Source organism: Ranitomeya variabilis, chromosome 4 (genome assembly GCF_051348905.1).
Source record: "Ranitomeya variabilis isolate aRanVar5 chromosome 4, aRanVar5.hap1, whole genome shotgun sequence".
Taxonomy (NCBI): domain Eukaryota; kingdom Metazoa; phylum Chordata; class Amphibia; order Anura; family Dendrobatidae; genus Ranitomeya; species Ranitomeya variabilis.
Window position 1 is genome coordinate 23101674 of NC_135235.1, and position 25025 is coordinate 23126698.

General features: G+C 41.8%; 1 protein-coding gene across 1 annotated transcript; it reads left to right on the forward strand.

Annotated features, from left to right (window-relative positions):
* The first annotated feature begins 4725 nt into the window (after window positions 1-4725).
* LOC143769499 (uncharacterized) lies at window positions 4726-22424 on the forward strand. The gene is made up of 3 exons (XM_077258124.1): window positions 4726-5013; window positions 14010-14295; window positions 19749-22424. The coding sequence occupies exons 2-3, from the start codon at window positions 14030-14032 to the stop codon at window positions 20071-20073; spliced, it is 591 nt and encodes a 196-aa protein (XP_077114239.1). The 5' UTR covers window positions 4726-5013; window positions 14010-14029; the 3' UTR covers window positions 20074-22424.
* Window positions 22425-25025: the final 2601 nt, after the last annotated feature.

Here is a 25025-nt window from a genome sequence, read left to right on the forward strand (position 1 = left end):
TCATGTGATTTCATAGTAACATGGGAATTTTATGTGGTCACACTGCTTTATGTGGCAGTGCTAGAGGGAGCAGTGATAGTAGTCGCACATGAGCCTTTATGCTTGAGGGGCTACATAGGCTCTTTTACCACAAGAGAACACAGCATACTTAAGGTGGTAATCTGGTGTAAATTTTGCATAGGGACTTACTAAAAGGGGGTCCGAGATGCCTATCGTTATGAGGGAATGTGGGACCCATGTATGGTGACCACTACAAAGTGGATACAACTGGGTAGAGACAGTGGGTGCTGCCCAGGGACTGGTGGTAAAGGCCTTGTGTGGAGAAACGGTGGGGTCAGCGGGTGCGCTCATCTGCTGGCCCAAGACCGCATGGACCAGGGATCATCCCACTGAACGCCCGCTCTTCTTTTACCGTGGGAATAATACTACTCAGACAAAGCAGGGTGATGGTAAAACAGTGTGGCAATACTTTATTGAACCACAAAACAGAGAGTAGGACAGTCCCAGCAAAATACACAAAATGGTGCACATTACAGAGTTCCACCTTTCCGCTGGCTTGCCGGGAATAAAGCAGCTACAACTTTGGGGCTTCAGTGCTGACTACGCCCACCAGTGGCACCCCACTTTTGGCGGGCACCCACCGAAAGGAGGTAACGACAAGCTTAGGAAGCTGACAGTCCATTCAGGTACAAGGCCAAGTGACCTGATTGTCCAAACCTGGATTACTGAATATACGTCTGGATAAGCAAGATTAAATGATGTGTTGTCTCATTGCTCCCCAATCTTAATTAGCCAGAAGTGATTGGCTTTCAATCATCCTTCTCCACTTATCGAGCACAGTCCATCAGCATGCCTTTAAGTACAGTAACAATTATAAGAAGTTCACCTTCATGAGAACAAAACTTGGCATCATCCAGTTTCCTCGGAGCATATTCCATGTCTTCCTTGTGAATAAACTCCACACGTAATTGATGAGAACCAACTCGTATCCGTCTGATTCCTGCATGAAATCCGATCGAGTGTCGTGGCCTGTTATTCAATCTGTCAAAGCTAGCACAGCTTATGTAGTTGCCATTTATTGTTGCGGTTATCGATCCACTCTGATCCTCTTCCCAAGGCAGAGCTGATGTGGATGGACATAGTGGCTTTCAAAACCTGCTGTGTATACCTCACCTATGGTCTGCTGGGTCTGTCTTTATGCCTCCCTCGTTGCGAAGCCTTTGAACATTATCTACAAACACCAGTCCCCTGCAGCTCCCTACTACCCACTGAGCTGAGTAGTATCCCACCACTGCCACCAAATGTGGAGACATGGTGGGTCGGTGAGTGCTCTTGTCCGCTGGCCCGAAACCGCGTGGGCAAGGACTCATCCCACTGAACACCCACTCTCCTTTTCCCGTGGGCACAATACTACTCAGGCAATGCAGAGTGAAGGTAAAACAGTGTGGTAATACTTTATTGAACCACAAAACAGACAGTAACATATAGGACAGTCCCAGCAAAATACACAAGATGGTGCACATTACAGAGTCTCACCCTTCCGCTGGCTTGCCGGGTTTAGAGCAGCTGCAACTTTGGGGCTTCAAGGGCTGACTATCCCCACAAGTAGCACCCCGCTTTTGGCTGGCACCCACCAAGAGAAGGTAACAACAAGCTTAAGAAGCTGACAGTCCATTGAGATACAAGGCTAGGTGACTTGATTGTCCCAACCTGGATTACTGAAGTTAAGTCTGCATAATTAAGACAAAATGCTGTGTCATCACACCTTGTGATACCCAGTTCCCTACTCAATTTGTCACCCTAAGGTTTGGTGCCACTGAGGATCGACCCCTGGTAGTCTGGTAGTGCTACTATGACCTCCATTTATTTCTATGGGATACGCAATGTTAATCACATAATGTTGTTATAAAGGCAATTTGTATACATTTATGTACAAAAGTATAGAATGTTTCTTGTTAACAATATTGTCATTTAAATATTTTACAATGAAATCTGTTACTACACTTGTTTTTTGTTTGTCTTGTATAATTATGTATACATTGCTCAAAAAAATAAAGGGAACACTTAAACAACAGAATATAACTCCAAGTAAATCAAACTTCTGTGAAACGAAACTGTCCACTTAGGAAGCAACACTGATTGACAATCAATCTCACATGCTGTTGTGCAAATGGAATAGACAACAGATGGAAATTATTGGCAATTATCAAGACACTCAATAAAGGAGTGGTTCTGCAGGTGGGGACCACAGACCACATCTCAGTACCAATGCTTTCTGGCTGATGTTTTGGTCACTTTTGAATGTTCGTTGTGCTTTCACACTCGTGGTAGCATGAGACGGACTCTACAACCCACACAAGTGGCTCAGGTAGTGCAGCTCATCCAGGATGGCACATCAATGCGAGCTGTGGCAAGGTTTGCTGTGTCTGTCAGCGTAGTGCCCAGAGGCTGGAGGCGCTACCAGGAGACAGGCCAGTACACCAGGAGACGTGGAGGGGGCCGTAAGAGGGCAACAACCCAGCAGCAGGACCGCTACCTCAGCCTTTGTGCAAGGAGGAACAGGAGGAGCACTGCCAGAGCCCTGCAAAATGACCTCCAGCAAGCCACAAATGTGCATGTGTCTGCACAAACGGTTAGAAACCAACTCCATGAGGACGGTCTGAGTGCTCGACGTCCACAGATGGGGGTTGTGCTCACAGCCCAACACCGTGCAGGACACTTGGCATTTGCCACAGAACACCAGGATTGGCAAATTCGCCACTGGTGCTCTGTGCTCTTCACAGATGAAAGCAGGTTTACACTGAGCACATGTGACAGATGTGACAGAGTCTGGAGACGCTGTGGAAAGCGATCTGCTGCCTGCAGCATGACCGGTTTGGCAGTGGGTCAGTAATGGTGTGGGGTGGCATTTCTTTGGAGGGCTGCACAGCCCTCCATGTGCTCGCCAGAGGTAGCCTGACATTTATTTGGTACCGAGATGAGATCCTCAGACACCTTGAGAGACCATATGCTGGTGCGGTTGGCCCTGGGTTCCTCCTAATGCAGGAAAATGCCAGACCTCATGTGGCTGGAGTGTGTCAGCAGTTCCTGCAACCTGAATCCTTTTGAACACATCTGGGACATCATGTCTCGTTCCATCCACCACAGACTGTCCAGGAGTTGGCGGATGCTTTAGTCCAGATCTGGGAGGAGATCCTTCAGCGGACCATCCGCCGCCTCATCAGGAGCATGCCCAGTCGTTGTAGAGAGGTCATACAGGCACGTGGAGGACAGACACACACTACTGAGCATAATTTCCTTGTCTTGAGGCATTTCTACTGAAGTTGGATCAGCCTTTAATTTGATTTTCCACTTTGATTTTGAGCATCATTCCAACTCCAGACCTCGGTGGGATATTGTTTGTGATTTACGTTGATCATTTTTAGGTTTTACTGTTCTCAACGCATTCAACTATATCATAAATAAAGATTTACAACTGGAATATTTCATTCAGTGATATCTAGGATGTGGGATTTTAGTGTTCCCTTTATTTTTTTGAGCAGTGTATATATATTTTGTAGGCGACCGACAGGCAATGTACTTGATGGAGTATATATCTCTCCCAGAACATTAAGTGGGCGAGATATTAAAGAGGTTGTACACTACTAGACAACCCCTTCTTGATCAAAATGTTTTGCCCCTATAAAACAATAAAGTTTATAATCTAGTCCTTTGCTAGCGCCGTTGATGCCTGTTCGACAACCGCAACTCAGGCAGGTCTGTTTGTTATGCAATGCGGCAGCCGTGGTCTTATTTCTGTCCAGCCACTTCTCCGATGCTTCCACCTTGTGCCAGTCATTACATTAACATCCTCTATAATCCAAACCTCACAACTCCGTCTCCAAGACTTCTCTTGTGCTGCACCAGTTCTCTGGAATGCACTACCCCAGACAATCCGACTAATATCTAGCCCCCACGTTTTTAAGTGTGCGTTAAAAACACATCTCTTTAAACAAGCCTGTCACCTCCACTCGCTAACCTAACTCTCCCCTATTCCCTCCAATTCAGAATCTGCTCCCTCGTATTCATCTGTCTCTACATCCTCTATGCACTTGATAATTGCACTTAAACATACTGGATCATGCAGTTTTATATTAAACCCCCTATCTATTATAATTGCTGGACCTGAAATAACAAGCACTTTTCACCAAATGTTTCTTTTTTTACCTTTCGTGTCTACCCTTTTCCCTTGTAGATTGTAAGCTCGCGAGCAGCCAGACCCTTGCCCCTCCTGTAACTGTTCACGGTCTTACCTTGTATTTTATTTATGGTCTGTACATGTCCCTGCTTAATTGTAAAGTGCTGAGGAATATGTTGGAGCTATATAAATAAAAATGATCTATCTGTATACCCAATAACATAAATGTGTAGGCCTTTACATCAGCTCTCCTGACATTGAGAATTGCAGATGATTTGCTGAAAATGTGTTAAAAATACTGAAGTGACTTTTTTCATTAAAAAGTAGCCAGAATGGCGAATGGGGGTTGTAACATTGATCAATACCTATCTAATAGCATGGTTTTCTGGGAGTTGTAGTTCCTCTTGCCTTCAGGTGCATGCACTGTGCTCAGGCGGGGAGGGGCGATGTGCTGCTCCTGGTACAGGAGTGAACAGACTCTTATCAGTGTGGTTGGAGGGAGTGACATTGTGTCATCTGTTATAAAGTCTGTAACTTCCTGGATGAGTGGAAATGACAGGGAAGACAGGTTACAGGCGGAGAGACTCCGACCAAAGCCAAAAACTTGGCTGCTGATAGTGACACCTAAGAGCCAGGGACAGAGAACTTCAGGTATTGACTTCAGCCTCCTACCACCTTATTACCAGGACCTGACCAGGATCCACGCGAAGGAATGCTGCTCCCTAGACGGGGATAAGCCCCCCAGGAATATAATCAACCAGAACCTTAAATTGGGGGCAAACCGAAGAGTGACCCAAAACCCAGAACGTGAAGATCCAGGTTTCCTCTCCTCACTGGTAAGTGACATCTACTAGTACATGAGAATCCAGCTTAGATTGTCAGCTCTTCAGGTCAAGGTGTTTTTGCACCATAGATCTTCTCTACATTACCGCTCTGATTTATCGAGTCTTTTTTTTTATATACCAATTTTCTGGAATTATACATTTCCATTTTTTTTCTTGTATTAATATTGTGCAACTTTTTGTAATTTTTTTACCCTCGCCACTTTTAACCAGTGGGTGTGACATTGAACGTGGTGAGCTACGCAAACAGACCTGAACTGGATTGGGACTTGTAAAAAAAAAGTTGTAAAAAAGTTGTGATTTTCACTCCAGTAAGGGATAGAAGAGTAAAAAGCGGAACAGGTCAAGATATTTAGTAACCTGGTGCGACACTTTGATAGATTTGGTGAGAATAATGGTCACAGGCAAAACTGAATTCCAAAACCTCCCCTCTGATAAATTCCCCCCTAGTATTGGGGGCTCAGACCACAGTATTATAAACTCCCAATCACACGGGATTATTACCCTCATTGCATCTCTGAGGTCTCTCCAGGTCTTTCTCCATCCCTGCTGTGGTTGTCCTTTTCACTGGGCAAATACAAAAACATGGACGTTTGTAGTAAAATACACGATGTCCTATAAATGCAAAATCCAATGCGTTTCTCAACCTCGTTTAGTCCCTATATGAACCTGGCATTTAAGGGCACATAATGGGCAATACTGCATCAATAAACACATGAGTTACGTAAGAGCTGAAAATGACACTGAGGTTAATTGCTGCCCTTGGGCCGAGCTATAAATTCCTCTGCACCTAATAAGTGTATAATAAATATACATAATATAATACATAGACACATAAACTTATAATATATAATAATACGTGTAATATGGTATAATATAAAAGTATAATAAGTTAGCAAGATGACACATATAATAGTTTAATACACAAATATTATAGTATGGTCTAAAAATATAATGCACAATAAGTATAAAGGTACAATAGTAAAATACATAAGTGTATAAGATAGTATAAAAGGATAATACATAAGTTTAATGATCTAACAAAATAGGTATAATACTATAATATATAAAAGTATAATGATATAATAGATTAGAATGATTGGATACATAATAGGTTTAATACATGGTATAAGTATATAGGTGTCTCAGTGGTTAGCACTATATACGGTGGCTCAGTGGTTAGCACTGCAGCCTCGCGTCGCTGGCGACTTGGGTTCAGTTCCCACCAAAGATGATATCTGTATGTTCTCCCCGTGTTTGCGTGGGTTTCCTCCGGGTTCTCCGGTTTCCTCCCACACTCCAAAGACATGCTGATAGGGAATCTAGATTGTGAGCCACAATGGAGACAGTGCCGATAATGACTGTAAAGCGCTGCGGAATTAATGGCGCTATTTAAGCAAAAGTTTAATAAATAGCATAGTATAATGATAAAATACATAAAAATAATAGCTATAGGCATAATATCTAAAATGGTATAATGTATAAGAGTTCTATTTCAGAGAAGCAATTACACTGTATATTATTAATAGCTGCACTTTTACAACCAGAAATGTTGGGCCCTTACGATACTGGAATTCACCTCCCTGTATATAGAGTCAGACACGTCACTTGGGTCCCAAATGAAAAATTTGTACTGGACCCCCAATGACGTTATTTATTATACTGGGGTATTATAGCTAACACATGGTCATTGTGGGTCTAGTACATGGACACATGGTCCATTGGAGCTCCTCTTATGCGGCAGAGGGGTCTTGGGGTTCTTTCAGGAAGGAAGGACCTGGGTAAGATCGCCAATCCTCAGCTCAAAAATTGTATGATACATTTTACTAAATATGGACCATTGGAAAGGGGCCTTACAATCAACGTGACTCGGGAGCATGTGCCACAGGTACTGGGAGTATGGGGTAGCACAAAGTAGCCACATAGTCAAGACCTGGCCACATTGGGATAAGGTTGGGGGAGTGAAAGGGATGTTTGGCCCTGTTGAAGGAAAGCCTAGATAGATATGTGCCCTGTAAACTATCCATCCTGGAAGCAAGGCAGGACATCAGCCATCCTTGGACTGGAAAACCTAGTGGGCGACAGTCCACAGTTTCTAGTATCTTCTAGTAAAAAAAGTGTTGTGTGGCCCCTGGTATCTTTTCTGCCTTTACTGCAAGACCTGGCAAGTTTTCGGGGCTTCTACATGTTCAGTAGGATGGGAAATCTGTATCCCTCATACAGTGTCCGGCTGCGGGGTGGAGGTCTACCGGAGGAAGCGATTCTGAGATTCTGTATTCCCGATACAAGGCATCCACATAATTACATTGTGACCTCTGCCATTATCATTGTACACACAGGACAGATCCCGCATAAGATGTAATAGGTTATTTCATAATGTTCTCATAACCTTCCCAAAAATTATCTCCAAATGTGGTTTTCTTTTACACAACCTCCGGAGCCTTGTTGTTTAAAGTGGGCCTGAGTTATTAGAACTCTCTATGGTAAAACTGTCCATTGCAACCAATCAGAGCAAGTATGGGATCACGTAAGTCTAAAGCCAGACCTGACTATTGTTCACCATGATAGAATTGCCATAGCTTAGGTATCCATGGTTACAAACCCTAAGAGGTGTCTAACTAACTGTCACTATATGAGTGGTCGTAACCATGGACACCTCACCTAACTGCAATGCACCACATGAGGTAAGCAATGTAAGAAATCTGAAAAACTATGCAAAATTTCTAACTGGAGGAATTTGCTAATATTATTATGGTGCTTGAACCCTCTAGGTTCAAGCAACATATTGTAATCCGATTTCTTATATTTATTATTACGCCTACTAAAAATTGGTGTAGATTCTTGGAAATGGGAATACCCCCTTAATGAGGTTGTTTAGGCAATACCTTTTTCCCTTCACCCATGACCACACACTTGAGACAGGGATCCACCCAGCTAGGACAGGAACCTACTGGAATAAAATGGCTGAACCTCTCCCCCAGCTTCAGTTGGGCTCTTGTCCTTGAAATCAGTGGTAACCTGTGATAGGTGAAGAGGAAAGAATTGCCCCAGGCCTGTCCTCGCGGAAGACAACACTCTGCTGTATCATGATCCTTGGGAAAAAATATGCAAATATGTTCTCTTCCAATAGAGAGAAACCTGATCCTCTAGTGCCACCTATTTGAGGTATCCATTTTTTAAGTCAAAGTTCACCCCTCAGAGTAGCGGTCTGTAGAAGGAGAAATACCGCCTAGTCAAAACCTCTCACCCTGATTAGTGCAGATAAGGTGCAAGAAGCACCAAAATAACTGTCTATGCCTGGGTGTCTTTTCCTCGTGGTAGAGACTTTACTCAGTCATTATCTGCAATCAGGGTCACTAGGAAGCCGGTTTTCTTCCACTACAGGAGAACTATTTGCATAGTTTGTGAGAAAGTTGTATTACCTCAGAAACAGTGCCTCTTCCGTTTAGAGGTTTTGTGTGGCTCAGTCCCATGTACTCGAACACTGTTGACTGAAATGCCAGAAACAACCTATGGATAGAGATGAGCAAACCGTAAAGATCGGGGTCCGAACCGGTGCTGAACTCCAAACACAGACTTCTCCCAGAAGTCTGTTTTAGTGTTCGTAGTTCCGGGATCACAGAAACAGAGCGAGAGACCTTACTACCATCATTTTATAGCAGCAAAGTTTTGGTCCCCATTGACTTCTATGGGCTTCTGGTTCGAGTAGAGTTCTGGTACTTGAACCAAACTTTGGAAAAAAGTTCGGACGAACCCGAAAATCCACGAGTCCGCTCATCCCTACCTATTGACAAAAGTGGGGCTTTATCTAAGACAAAAAATAGTATGATGAGCGAATATACTCGTTACTCGAGATTTCCCGAGCATGCTCGGGTGACCTCCGAGTATTTTTTAGTGCTTGGAGATTTAGTTTTTCTTGCCACAGCTGAATGATTTGCATCAGTTAGCCAGCATAAGTACATGTGGGGATTCCCTAGCAACCAGGCAACCCCCACATGTATTATGCTGCCTATCAGATGTAAATCATTCAGCTGCGGCAAGAAAAACTAAATCTTCGAGCACTAAAAAATACTCGGAGACCCCCGAGCATGCTCGAGAAATCTCGAGTAACGAGTATATTCGCTCATCACTAAAAAAATAGCAAATCTCTCATATCTAACCTTATACAAATCCTTTAATACCTCACTAAATATGTGTTTTCTTACCTTTTTCAATGCAATAAATGTTAGAGGTGTGATGCCTATTACAAAATAGCTTTATGGGGTCTCAATATCAATATATAACTAATACAAGCACAATGCAGACATCATGAGTCTCGGTTCAAGGACAAAAATACAGCAACGAGAGAATATAAAAACATAAACAAAAGTGAAATGAGTCACTTCATGTTATAGACGTATAATAGTGAAGTGACTAAACCCTGGGTCACAGTTTACAGTACACTACGGGTTGTCGTAAATCCGTCTGAAGAGCATCAATGTTGAAATTTAATTATCTCTCTTATAAACCCGGCATTATATTATCAGGTCACTTAAGAACATAGAGTGTTTCTTATAACCCCGTTTCTTTTAGCGTAGGGCTCCAGAGTACATCATGTTGCATGACCCAAAAAAATTGTACAGTTAAAAGTTGTAGCTTTGATTCGGCATATTCGCCGATAGGTGACCAACAAATCAGAAGTCGCATGCACTTTACATTGTGGCCAATGATGGCAAAGTCACGGTGCATGTTCCAACCTGCAATCAAGTTGCAATTAGAGGCAACGTTGCAATGAGAGTGTAACACCCCAGGTAACCGGTTGTTACAGTGATGTTGCCTTCCATTCGGGGAGGGTGAAGTCATGCTTGGAGGCAAGGAGGATTCCCTTTACCAGGTAAGGACCTACATTCAACACATTCTGAATCCAGGCCAGAAGGGGGAGCTCTGAACCCGGATTCAGAGGAGCTTCCCCAGCTTTAAGTATTCTGGTCTGGAGGAGGAGTTAGTTCAGTCTGGAGAGACAGTGGAGGAGAGAAGAAGAGCAGAGAGTGGGGCCGTGCAGCCACGTGTGTGCTGCAGCTCCAGGAATGGAAGATATTCCATCCCTTCAGGTTGTTAGTGAGCATCTGAGGAAAGAAGCACAGGAGAAGGCAAGAGCTTAGAGGGGAACTGTGACCGGGCACACTCTGAGTCGAAGCGCAGGAACCGGGCACCGGGAGCCCGAGGTGGTGTTGAACTCTAGGTCCCACAGCAGAACCGGAGGGCAAAGAACTTTATGTGTTTTGCCTACACCCACACCTGAAGGTGCAGCAGTATACAGAGAGCCCGGGTCGTGATAGAGCCCCTATAAAAAGGCTTGCACTGCCCACCATACGGGTTACTGTCCCAGGACAGGAGAGAGGGGACTTTGTCAGCAAGCCACAGGCAGCAAGGACCTCGCATACGAGCGAAAGCAGGAAGGCTTACGGACTTCACCTGGGAGAGGGATTCACCATTGCCTCCAGGCTGACTGGACCATATCACCACATGTTACTGGTACCCTGGACTGTGGCCTGCTACAACCAGTAAATCAGGTAAAGACGTCACCACCTTGTGTCTTCTATTTATTTACCGGCACCACACTATCGTTGCCATACACATTGGGAGCCCTGGGGACCCAGCTTCACCTGTGGGAAGCAATACCATCTTGCTGACATACCATTACCCCCAGAGGACCCCTTTAAGCAGTGTCGGTCACCCCTGACCGAGTACCACAGGTGGCGTCACAAACTTTTATTGCTTTACAATTCCGTTTAAAAACTATCCCTTTTACTTGGGCGCCCAGGGCCACGGACCGGGTCACCGCCACCGTGACATCCCTTTTAAGTACTGGACCCGGTACCGAGTACGCCTAGGCTCTGGTGGGTGACTCAACTGAATAAGCTCTTTTTTTGAGGTTGGGCTCAAAATCCAATTTCTGAAGCTTTAGGAGAGTATCCAGAGCGCAGCATCCAACAAACCCCGATCAAGGTTCCAAGTAGGTTCTGAATCAATGAAGGACACATACAGTAGGATTCTTAGTACCCAATGTTCATTTTCTACCACTCCAGAAGGGTCATGTCGTGTTTATTTAACAATTGATTTTTGACATCCTATCAATCTATAATAATAATTATTGCACCAAGTAATGCTTATAAACTATGGTAATTAGAATTATTCTATAAGAGTTACTTGGCGCAAATCTCATGAATCCCAATAGCTTCACATCTATTGTTTTAGGAGTGAACAAACAGTATTTCCTCATAAAGTATATGCTTATTTTTGAATTTTTTTTTCTACACTTTAGGGAGATATCCCATAATAGAAGCCAAAACAATTAATTCTAATTTACCTAAATTCCAGGAAGACCTGAAGGTATTAATAATATGTTAACTTCTAAAGAGAGCAAGTAATACATATTTTGTATACTACTGAGAAAATCTGGTTCTGGAGTTTTTCCATTGTAATCAATAATTAGATGTCTATTTTTTTGAGGGTAGAGGTGATATTATCTTCAAAAGCCAATAATACAGTAATTATAGGCTTGTCAAGTCTACATCTTAAAGGGCTTGCCATGCTTAGATACCCTTGGGGCATAGTAAGTTAATTGAGCAAGGTTCTTAGTTTACGACTTCCATCAATTATCCAGTGTGAAGAACAGACAATAGTGTGAACTAATGGTTGTTTCAGGACTCTAATATTGATTAGTAGGTTTGGTCACTATTATCAGATAGATAAGGATCCTGGTCAATGTCATATAAAGGCAGTGGGTCTTCTGGGACTAAAGAATTTATAGCCCATCCATAACATACCTGTAGGCCATCAACAGACTTTGACGCTTTGCACCTTCTCGAGCAACTGAGTATAAGAACCATGGTTCCTCCATTGTTTGTCAGGCACCATGTCTTAGTTTTGTAGGGTCTGTACCTTACGTAATAGCTATATGACAAGATATACAGAACTGTATCAATTGTCATTGGAAGACCCACCATGTCTGGGTGTTACATGGAATTCAATAGGCGTCATGTTCCATAATCTTTATTTCCCACGCGGTGGTGCTTCAGAATTAATACAGGTTCTTATGCACATTGAAACTGATCACCGGGGAACAACCTATATTCAGCTTTCCTGGTGCATCCATCAACATCTCATAATCTGCTCTTTAAGTCAACTCGCAATTTAGGTCAAGGTGTCGCACAGTTCATTCCTGTTTGACCATAATTAGATCTATGTCAAGCTAAGCTTCTGTCAATAAATAAAAAAGATAGCTACATAAAAGATTGCTAATCCCGAGTAGCTCTAGACAAAAAAGTAATACATCTGATACACCTGACCCTGTGAAAGACTTCCAAAACCAATTACCTCACTTGAGACCAGTTGTCTACAAAGCATTCATAATTGTGTTACAGATAATGTTACTAAGAATTGTCTTCATTCCAGAGCATGAAGTTGTTTTTAGCCCTCTGGCAACTCTGAAAATTTTGGCGCCTCCAATCCTACTTTGACTGTATAGATGGTGGTTCTCTAGAAAATTTTACATTATTTTTGGGGCTATCAAAATTTTCAATGGAGCGTCAACAAAATAAGAATTATTGTTCTAAGAATTATTGTATAGTTATAGATCTCCAAAAGACCACCACTTTGAGAAGACAACCCCTTTGTCAAGATGAGATGTTCACTCATATCCTAAATATACTGGCCATATTCTAGTGATGGTTTGGACCTCCCTATAGAAGACATTTTTCAATGTAAATTTGGGCATCAAGATTCTCACATATTTCAGGCCTCTTTGGGGCTAAGTTCAGAGCTTTGACCTCATCATAGATGTAATCTTCATCCATCGTATCCATCATTTTCTATATCTAAGCATTTGGCCTAACTAAGAAGTCATTTGAGTCTGATGATTCGAGTGTAGGGTTAGGATAGATTCAGTCAAGGATCAATTGTTTGAAAATGGTGCAAGCAATAGTTAAACTAATTAAAATAATAGTGGACCAATAGGATCTTAGTTATAGAGTCCACAATATAGACTCTTGAGTAGACCACAAATGGAAAAAAAAGCATATTTATTGTACGACTTTCCTAATCAAAGTATTTCATTCACAAAACCTTTTCAGAACTCATTAATGTAATACAAAGTTCAGTGAAGGGCAACCCTGTATCTGTCAAACAGTTAAATAGTCACAGTAAGCATAATGTGCATTAGTTTATATGACAACTGGAACTTCCGGAAATATCTGGAAGGTTGCCAATAGATTCTAAAAAATATCCAATTGATTAAAGAGAAAATTTCAATGCGATGGACCCTGTTATATTAGAGCACTAGACCAATAGCATAAGGATAAAAACTAGAGTGAACCTTTTTATAGCTACTAAGAATCCTTCACATGATTATAAAACTGGTTCCATAATATTTTCCTCTTTCTTCTGAAAAGAGTAAACTGAACAACTTCATCTTTGGTCAGACAAAACTATGTAATGACTTCTTAATGTTGTTGTTTTTTATTAAAAAAGCAATAAAAAGCTTTAACTTAGTTTTAAGGAGGGTAAGGGTGAGACAAGTGCCCATGGCGGTACTTCTAGAATTCTCTACACCATCATGAGACCCTAAACTTCAGGCATGATAGCTGTATGAGGGACAGTCATCATATAATTTCCCCCTATTGTATTTAATCTGAGCCACAAACATAACGCCCCACACTGCTTTTTTAAATCGATAAATTGTTCCCCCCCCATTGTTAGTATACTCTACCTACACCTGGTCATGCCTTTTGGGGTACAAGGCTCTAATATTAGGTATTCTTTAAAACTATAATATAGATGTTGTGGGACGACAATAAAGCTGTTTATTGATGTGATTCTACTTTACCTTATACTGCACCTACAGTATATTACATCTTAATGTGGTGTTATATATGGTTTTATATAGTTTTATAATGTAAGCTCATTACATACTTTGTAACTTACTTGGCTCTATCGTATTCTTTCTTTAGTTGATTCTACACATCTTGCCATGGTATCAAGCTTTTTCTGGAGGGGTGTGCACCGGACGGTGGTGACCCTTGGCATGGCCTTTATGCTTATCGGTGTAGTTCTGCTGTCTGTATCGGAGAGAATCTTCATCCTTGGGATCTGTTTCCTGGCCGCTGGCAGCCTAGCTGTTATCTGCTATCTTTTGGTGACAGTAATGACATGTGTAAAAAAATCAAGGAGTTCGGAGAATGAAGAGAATCCTGCAGAGACAGAAGTCAGAAACACAGAGCAATCTCAGAATGTGGCGTAAGTGCTTTACTAATTATCATCAATAATATAGCATATCTAATGTATTAGAGAAAATCTCAGAGACAAATGAATGAGTGAATAAATGGTGTACTTGACAATTTTTTGTTCTTATTATATTTTTCATCCTGAATTGGTACTTGGGACAATCCCTACTTTTTACATGAATAAGTAGATCACAAAACCTCCCCACAATTGGACACCCACCAATCGCTTGTAATCTTTAGCGAAACCAGGCAGTAAATTTTCAATTTCTCTGCAGCTTCCGTACAAGAAAAATTCAGCAGTACATGATGTCCATTCATGTCAATAGGTTGTTCATTTAATGCAGGACCGGTTGGATCCTCCAGTGCCAGAGAAACTCTTTGTAACCACTGTCCACCGTGACTAAGTGATGAGGATCCCGAGCAGGAGACCATATTACAGTGTTCTCCCCATTTTCTCTACCCATTAAGAGAATGATTTGAGTAATAGAATTATTAAGGAATTGTCATATGTGGAGTGAGGAAGGAATTTTCCCCCTAATATGGAGCTATTGTGGGGTTTTGCCTTTCTCTGAATCAACATTTTAGGTTATAGGATGAACTCGATGGACTTAAGTCTACCTTCAACCTTAAAAACTATGAAAAACTATGAAACAATTAATTACTGATACCACAGAAGTAAATGTAAGCCTTCTCTGTACCTGCTATGGTTGATCATTCTACATCAACTGAAAGTTTGTCAAACTCGCCGATGAGACCAGATGACCATCATACATATATGGAGCGCTGTATCCCTCCTCCGACATCATCTGGCCGTATGAATTCAAGTGCACACTCAGTTTGTCCTCCCTAGAGATAAGTAGCCATCAGAGAAGTCTTTAGGGAGCACAGGAGTCTGGAGAAGACAGAGGTGTCTGGTGGGAACAATGTTGCTTGAATGGAACAGATGCAGCTAAAGGGGCCAGTGGTGTCCGGAGAGTGCCGAAGAGTCTGGAGATAATAGAAGGATTTGGAGGACACAGAAGTGTCTGGAGGGGACAAAAGACTCTGGAGGTAATAGCAGAGTTTGGAGGATACAGAAGTGTCTGGAGGGAATAGAAGAATATGGAGGGAGCATTGAATTCTGAAGGATAAAGGAAGATTCTGTAGGGAACAGAGTCTGGATGAGACAGATGTGTATTTCTAGAGGGGAACAAAGAAGCCTAGAATGTACAGTGTCAGGGACCAGAGACGTCTGTAGAATACACAGTGGATTGAAGGGGGCATGGGTGTCTGAAGGGAAGATATGTGTTTGGATGGAACGGAGTCGTCTGAAAAGGACAGACATGCCTGGAGGTAACAGAACTGTCTGGAGGGATGAAAAGGAGTCTGTGGGCAACAGAGTTATATAGGTTATAGTTTGGCAGGTGTTTGGAAGAAACAGAAGAGTCCCGAGGGAACAGTGGAGTCTGAAGGTATTTGAAGGAGACCAAGGAGTCTGGAAGAGATAGAGGAGTCTGGAAGAGATAGAGGAGTCTGGAGGGGACAGACATGTCTGGATGATACAAAGATGACTGAGGGGCACAGAGATGTCTGGTAGCATTTATTCCTCTCACCCTATTTTAAACTACATGGTCATTCGGAGCTCAGCGTTCATATGTTTGTAGGAGTCTGAGTCTCAGCTGTAGGCAGCTATATGCTACGTGAAATAGTACTTGACCTATAAACATTCGTTATCCGGACTAGAACATAGCAGAACAATTAGGTGGTGTCAGGCTGTGATCCAGTTATCTCAAGTAACCTCTCACAGGGTTCATCACTCCATTGGGCTATTTCATAAATAACCTATTAGACTGTGCTGAGGATGTGTCTATTGTGAATACACGGTACTGCTGATGATGTAAGTGAAGTGCATCTAGTGAAGGTTAGGAATGCAGAACTTTCACCTCTGGTGGATCCAATGTTCTTCAGCCTAACACCTCTTCTGTCCACCAACATGGTTTCTTACATGTAGTATCTGCACAGATCAATTAATGCTAAACAAAACCATTGAAAAAATCTGTCCTGAGGGTTGGGTTCCAAAGAAATGCTTTCCAGACTCAACCAGATCTAACTAGAGCACCAGCATGTTCTGCTAAGGTCAAAGCTAGAAGGGAGAATGTGCACGTCAATCAGGTATGGTATGCAATCAACAAGTACCAATAAAAAACCTTGTGACATCCTTCTCTTTCATAGCAGTGACAAGTGTAGATGATGACATAATATGGAGGTCAAGTGTATTTTTCTCGTCAAAGTTTACGATGAAGAAAACTCAAGTGCAAGAAGAAAACTCAACTGACTGTAAACAGCAGCTATAATACCGTATATGTCGTATACACCTGCTAATACCACATGGACCTGTCCAAATACCTATAAAAGATCTAGATGGTCTAGATGATGGTGTCATCATCCTTTTTCCCGTTGATATAGGACAGTCTGTTTATGGTCCAGGGGGCAATAATAGTAAAAAAAAATATGGAAAATTCCAAAGTAATTTTTTTAAGTGAAATAAATTAGAATTTAAAAGTGGAGGGAACAATATAGAAAATGTAAGGTCGTTATGAAATCAGATTGTCCCAGGATGTAACATTATTGAATAAACCAACCCATTTTTGGAGGTCGTTGATTCCTGCAGGAAGCCATTGGGTGATCCACTCACTAGTGTCATAATGTTGGACAAACCCTACGTACATCTTGAACCCCTTTACCTTCCGGACTCTAATTTAGGAATGAGACTACTTTCTTTTAAAGGTTTTTTTTTGTTTGTGAGCTGTCTGAGAGCGATGGAGAATGGTTAGCACATGGACCCAATGTTACCCTATGTACTAATTCACACAAGCTATTTTTCACATGGACCTCGGTCAGTCCCTGCATCTGTCCACCAGGCCAAGAAATAAAGTGAACTATGCGCATGTAGCCTTGAGCTAGATCATAGACCCACCATGCACATCTGTTTTCAATGGGCATGTTTAATTTATTCCCTAATTGCCCATGCTGGAAAAGGGCTCTTTGACCTGCCAATTTTTCTATTTTTGCCTCTCCTCTTTTCAGCATATTTTTTGTTTTATTTTTACCACTATTGTAGTTGCATCAGGCATTGCTTTTTGCACGACAAATTATACTTTTTGGGGATGTTTTGGGGCACGTATAAAATGCTGTGTAATATGTGTCCTCTCCCCTCTGTACCAGTCTGTCATTGTAAATTTGTTTACTGTAAACGATATCTATAATTCTGTACGTAACCCCTTTCTCATGTACAGCACCATGGAATTAATGGTGCTATATAAATTAATAATTATAATAATAATACTTTCATAGGGATACCCAATATGTAGCTTTTTTTTATTGTAGTCATGTAATTACTGTAAATTGTGTATATTTTTTATGAAAAAATACATTTTTTTGGTATTTTTTTTGTGCTAGGGACTTTTTATTACCTTTTACCTTTTTTTTATACATAAATCTTGTTAATATTAAATAATTTGTTGCCCAAAGATATTATAAAAGATCTCTGGGTAACATATTTTTGTATTTCTCTTTTTTTCCCCTGTAACTAGTACATTCATATGATCCCTAGTTACAGGGGAAAACAGCCCCCTGCTATTACCAGGTTTCACTGGCAGAGCTTATCTGGTCCCAGCAGCTCTGCTATCATGATCGCCAGGTGCAACAGAAGTATCAGCAGTGCCAGTAATGCTCCTATTGACTGCATATTGCTTATTGAGGGCTATGTAGCCAGCAAAAGAGAAGACAGAAGTGGTAATAAGCCACTTCTGCCTTTTGCACCAGTTCCCTAGCTGCGTCTGACGGATGGGGACCAGACGTGCTCCTGCTGGATTGCCGAAGCAGAAGCTTTAACCCTTCAATATAAATTGACAATGGCAACTGGTTACAGCCCAGGAGCAATCACTGTACATTTACAGCTGTCGGTCCTATTCTGGTTGTAATCAGCAGCGAGACCTCTTGGATTAGCCACTTTTTTTCTGCAAAAGAATGTGAAAAAAATAAATGGACAGGAATATGCTGACTAAGCCCCAAGCCTTAAAAATGTAGTATTAGCATTCCTACCGAAATAATGTGTTACTTCCTTACATTAAATATTAACCAGAAATAACTGAATACCTTATACTTGTCCCTCCTGAACATATAAAGATCGATGATTTGTAGAGATAACAAATCTTTTGAAATTCGAATTTGCCAACTTTGCAGAATTTCCCTCGGAAAATCGATTTGCGGCCAATCAAAAGGACTCCAAAACCTCGAATTGCCCTGAAAAGATATGAGTAATGCTCTGAGGATCTTTAAGACTTCTTTCCGGCTGACAGCCTTAGTGATGACAAGTTGACCTGTTCCCCACACACTAATCTTCTTCACTGCGTCACACACACACTATACGTACAGTTTCTTCGGTGTTTTATGGCTTTCTCTCCCTAACTCTATGGCTGCTGCATTCCCGGCCTCTGTGAGATTAGATATAAGGGGGATACTTTTTCACTGTAGTTCAGTACAGTCTACAGCAGTGTTCCCCAAGTTCGGTCCTCAAGAGCCACCAACGGGTCATGTTTTCAGGATTTCCTTAGTATTGCCCAGGTGAGAATTCCATCATCTAGACAGGCAACAATTCCATCACCTGGGCCATACTAAGGAAATCCTGAAAACACGACCTGTTGGTAGCTCTTGAGGACTGGAGATGGGGAACACTGGTCTACAGTCTCGGTCTACAGAAGAATCACTGCATCTAAGCCATATACATGTGATGCTGTCTGCCGGTTTGGTGTATCTGGACCTATCATATATGATACATACTAAAACTCTGACGTATGTAAGCCATTTATGTGTGATACTCTCCATGAGACGTGTATCTAAGCTTATTATGTGTTATTCTGTTTGTATCCAAGCCCAGCACATGTGTCTTAGATGTTTCTAAGCATATCATGTGTGACACAATCTGAAGGGCAAGCGCATCTAAGCTAATACTATGTAATACCATCTGCAGAACTGATGTATCTAAATAAATTATGCCTATTATATGTGATACTTTTAGCTAAGGTGATGCATCTAAGCCTATAATATTGTAGACTATTTGATACTGTCAACTTATCACATATGATACATGTCAATGGGACTGTGTATCTAAGCCGATCTCATGTGGCACTCTATGATCAGCCCATGTATATGCCCAAGGCTATGATATGAAATACTGTTTACTGAGTTGTGGTATCTAATCCTATCATGTGTGATACTGTCTGCTAAGCTGATGCATAAAAGTCTCAGCTCTTGGCCATATGTGAGACTGTGTTATTTTCTGGTGTATCTAAGCCTCCACACTTTATGATGAAGGTATTGTAGTTTGAGTCTCTTATTGGGATTGACTTGCTTTTAACCCTGCGGCCACGTTTGTCATCTCTCCTTTTCTACTTTCCTAATGCTTTACCTTTTTTGTTCCCACAGGGACCCATCTCTGTTTGAAGCTCCTCGTTACGAAGATGTTATACTCTACGGCACTACCACCGTGTGGACAGTGACTCTCGGCCCAACTCCAGATATCGAACCCCCTCCTTATCAGAGTGACTTGGCCCATCGAAGAGGAGTCAGTACAGACCTGAGACTTCCCAACCCTACCTTACTCCGTATCAGCTCTGACATTCATGAACTCAAGAGAACTGGATTTATCCCAGAAGAGCGATTCCCGGAACCCTTAACACCTCCTCCAACCTATAACGAGTCCATGACCCAATGGGAAGAAGTGTTTTTACCATCTCCAGAAGAAGGTTGACGAAAGACTCTACAAGACATGAAGAGATACCTACCAAATTGTTATTCATGAAGCATCTAAACTCTTAAAACATTTTGTGATGGTTCACGTGGATGAAGTATCTATCTATCACGTGGATCAAGTATCTATGGACACAAAAGTAGAAGATTCAAAGGCAATGGGAAATGGGAAATGAAGAATGATGCGTTGCTTGCACAGACTCAATAGATTGAGATTTACCTAAATCTCGCTAAATCTACAGCTTTTGTCTTGAAGACCTCTCGGTAAGGCAAGATATGTAGACTGGACTTTATGAGAAGTATTTTATTGTATTTATTAGTGCTATATTGTGTTATTTATAAGACCGTTTCAGCATTTTATGTAAAATATGGTGATTATGTACCACAATGCTAAATTAGAAATGTTAAAAAGTTTCCTATTAGGGACTTTTTGAACATGCATGAGAGAGTCTACATGTTGCTTGGCCATGCAAAGTCCTAAACCGATAACTGCACATGTAAGGGTGGCATGGTGACTTGTGACTGGTATTGCCCTACGAGCCCTAAATTTATAGGCTCTAATCTCAGCAGGACAACTTGATTGCCTCAACTTCTTTCCCTACTTTTGTAATATTTTTAGACTTTTTGCTAAACTGGTCCTGTGAAAGACTTGCGTAGTAACGGTTGAGTAGACAATGAGCACTGATACTTTGATACTTCTTTTTCCAAGGCTTTTTGAGCTCAAAAGATAAAATAGACTTCAGATGAGATGCACTAAAAGCAACCAATGGCCTACAAATAAGATGTGTAGTAGAGGGGTAACAAGGACACTAAACTTCAGGAGGGCAAATTTCCAACGGATGAGAGAGGATCTTGGTGCAATTAACTGGGACGATATCCTGAGACATAAAAATACACAAAGAAAATGGGAGACGTTTATTAGCATCCTGGATAGGACCTGTGCACAGTATATACCGTATGGGAATAAACATACTAGAAATAGAAGGAAACCAATATGGCTAAATAGAGCTGTAAGGGGCGCAATAAGTGACAAAAAGAAAGCATTTAGAGAATTAAAGGAAGTAGGTAGTGAGGAGGCATTAAATAAATACAGAAAATTAAATACATTCTGTAATAAGCAAATCAAGGCAGCAAAGATTGAGACAGAGAGACTCATTGCCAGAGAGAGTAAAAATAATCCCAAAAATATTCTTTAACTATGTAAATAGTAAGAAACTAAAAAATGATAGTGTTGTCTCCTTAAAAATAGTCTGGGTGAAATGGTGGATGAGGATGAGGAAAAAGCCAATATGCTAAATGACTTTTTTTCATCAGTATTTACACAAGAAAATTCCATGGCAGCCAATATGACTAGTGATAAAAATTCCCAATTAAATGTTACCTGCTTAACCCAGCAGGAAGTACGGCGGCGTCTAAAAATCACAAAAATTGACAAATCTCCGGGCCCGGATGGGATACACCCTGCTACTGCAGGAACTAAGTACAGTCATTGATAGACCATTATTTTTAATCTTTAAAGACTCCATAATAACAGGGTCTGTACCACAGGACTGGCGTATAATGTGGTGCCAATATTCAAAAAAGGGGACAAAAACTGAACTCGGAAATTATAGGCCAGTAAGCTTAACCTCTACTGTGGGTAAAATCCTGGAGGGCATTCTAAGGGATGCTATACTGGAGTATCTGAAGAGGAATAACCTCATGACCCAGTATCAGCACGGGTTTACTAGGGACCATTCATGTCAGACTAATTTGATCAGCTTCTATGAAGAGGAAAGTTCCGGACTGGACCAAGGGAACCCAGTGGACGTAGTGTATATGGACTTTTCAAAAGCTTTTGATGCGGTGCCACACAAAAGGTTGTTACATAAAATGAGAATAATGGGGATAGGGGAAAATATGTGCAAGTGGGTTGAGAGCTGGCTCAGGCATAGGAAACAAAGGGTGGTTATTAATGGAGCACACTCGGACTGGGTCGCGGTTAGTAGTGGGGTGCCACAGGGGTCAGTATTGGGCCCTCTTCTTTTTAACATATTTATTAATGATCTTGTAGGGGGCATAGAGTAGAATTTCAATATTTGCAGCTGACACTAAACTCTGCAGGGTAATCAATACAGGGGAGGACAATTTTATATTACAGGATGATTTATGTAAACTAGAAGCTTGGGCTGATAAATGGCAAATGAGCTTTAATGGGGATAAATGTAACGTCATGCACTTGGGTAGAAGTAATAAGATGTATAACTATGTGCTTAATTCTAAAACTCTGGGCAAAACCGTCAATGAAAAAGACCTGGGTGTATGGGTGGATGACAAACTCATATTCAGTGGCCAGTGTCAGGCAGCTGCTACAAAGGCAAATAAAATAATGGGATGCATTAAAAGAGGCATAGATGCTCATGAGGAGAACATCATTTTACCTCTATACAAGTCACTAGTGCGACCACACTTAGAATACTGTGCACAGTTCTGGTCTCCGGTGTATAAGAAAGACATAGCTGAACTGGAGCGGGTGCAGAGAAGAGCGACCAAGGTTATTAGAGGACTGGGGGATCTGCAATACCAAGATAGGTTATTACACTTGGGGCTATGTAGTTTGGAAAAACGAAGACTAAGGGGTGATCTTATGTTAATGTATAAATATATGAGGGGACAGTACAGAGACCTTTCTGATGATCTTTTTAATCATGGACCTGAGACAGGGACAAGGGGGCATCCTCTACGTCTGGAGGAAAGAAGGTTTAAGCATAATAACAGACGCGGATTCTTTACTGTAAGAGCAGTGAGACTATGGAACTCTCTGCCGTATGATGTTGTAATGAGTGATTCATTACTTAAATGTAAGAGGGGACTGGATACCTTTCTGGAAAAGTATAATGTTACAGGGTATATACACTAGATTCCTTGATAAGGCGTTGATCCAGGGAACTAGTCTGATTGCCGTATGTGGAGTCGGGAAGGAATTTTTTTCCCCAATGTGGAGCTTACTCTTTGCCACATGGTTTTTTTTTGCCTTCCTCTGGATCAACATGTTAGGGTATGTTAGGTTAGGCTATGGGTTGAACTAGATGGACTTAAAGTCTTCCTTCAACCTTAATAACTATGTTACTGTGTTACAAATGGGATCAGAGTTGGGTCAGTGGTTTGCCAACTGGCTGCCAACCCTAGCCCTACCCTTAGGATAGGCTAGCTACATAACAATAATGGCTCGGCTCTTTTCACTCCTGCTCAGATAGGACTGAGATGAATGACCAGGCACTGCCACAAATGTACTGTATCTGTGGCGCTGTGCCTGGATAAAGAATGAAGGGACGCAGTGCTTGCTGGAGGTCCATGGCCTCCTTTTCAACTGATTGGCAGCGATGCAGAGAGTCCTAGAAAAAATTTGAAGTAGGTCAATATTGCAACTAGGGCTTTAGTGATCACCAAAATTAAGATGGTGAATTCCAGGTAGAAGGTCGTTGTGGACAGAAAACATGACATTGCAGAAAATCGTGACAATGGAGACTCTAATGATCCAATTCATCAAAACTACTGAGCCTACTGTTCTCACTCTACCAGTTTCTAAATGGTGGAACGAGAAGACAAGACAGGTCACTCTATGACTAGACGACAGCTAGCCCAAGGGTTAGTGACAGTAACTGAGAGAAAGTGACTCTAAACTGGAGGGAGTAATTTGTATGCTGAGTGTTTCTTATCAGCTCCAGGAATCACGTCTATAAATAGGAAAAAAAATAGAAACTTCACAGAAAAACCTTTCCCCTATGTGTAATCTGCCTACAGTGACAACTGCGAAAAATCTCCTTTCCCTTGAGGTCTATAGAGTGTAGAATGACAGTAGACGTGCACTTTATATATTCTATCTACTTTGTCAGGCTCCGAAATGGTTTAACAAGTGGGTCATAAATCTGCTTCTCTGCTGCTCTCCACCGGTCTCTTAGGGTACCGTCACACAGTGCAATTTTGATCGCTACAACGGCACAATTTGTGACGTTCCAGCGATGCATTTACGATATCGCTGTGTCTGACACGCTACTGCGATCCGGATTCCCGCTGAGAATCGTACGTCGTAGCAGATCGTTTGAAACTTTCTTTCGTTGTCTAGTGTCCCGCTGTGGCGGCATGATTGCATTGTGTGACACAGGTTGTATACGATGTGCGCACAGTAACCAACGGCTTCTACATCGCAAATACGTCATGAAATTATCGCTCCAGCGCCGTGTATTGCAACGTGTGACCGCAGTATACGACGCTGGAGCGATACTTATACGACGCTGCAACGTCACGAATTGTTCCGTCGTAGCGATGAAAATGGCACTGTGTGACGGTACCCTTAGGCAGTTCATGTGAATTACTCGGTTTGGTGGCGATAAAGACATGATAAAGGAGCATGCAAAGTAGATAGGGGGCTCCAAGTGAGTATCAAAATGTTCCCCTTGTAGAATGTTAGGTTTTTGTTATCCAGAAGGGGTTATCTGTTTGCGCCCACCCTAATACCCCTTTGTCTAATTTTCTACACCCTTGTTTGCTCACAATGCAGTTCCCCTGGAGAGGGAAGTTCTAGTTAAGTCCTTTCCACCTGGAACCAAAAGTGATGAGATCAACCATGGTTGGGCCAATGTTCTCCAAGGACTCCATAACACTCTTTGTGTTCGATCCGGTGGTACGTTGTAAATATGCCATCTTTACGTGATGGAGAACAATTTTGTGCCCCCCGAATATGCAATTGGAGGCACATCCTTGCACGACCCACAAGAAACCTTCCTGAGGCTGCTTTGCTGGAGATTTCAGAAAGCTCTTGCACCCTCTTCCACGTTTGCCATCTCTACTGGTATTCGAAGACAGTTGGCCAGAAGGGAACGATGAACATGTCATACAAGAGTGATTACTCCACCATTTCTGGTAATATAACTATCCCCTTACCAAGTAAAGCACTAGCTCTTTTGAAAGTTT

Excerpts from the sequence above, each read along its gene's own strand:
- LOC143769499 (XM_077258124.1), top strand. The coding sequence starts at position 14,030 with ATGGTATCAAGCTTTTTCTGGAGGGGTGTGCACCGGACGGTGGTGACC. Across the intron at positions 14,296-19,748 it reads GAGCAATCTCAGAATGTGGC|GGACCCATCTCTGTTTGAAG; the intron begins GTAAGTGCTTTA and ends TTGTTCCCACAG.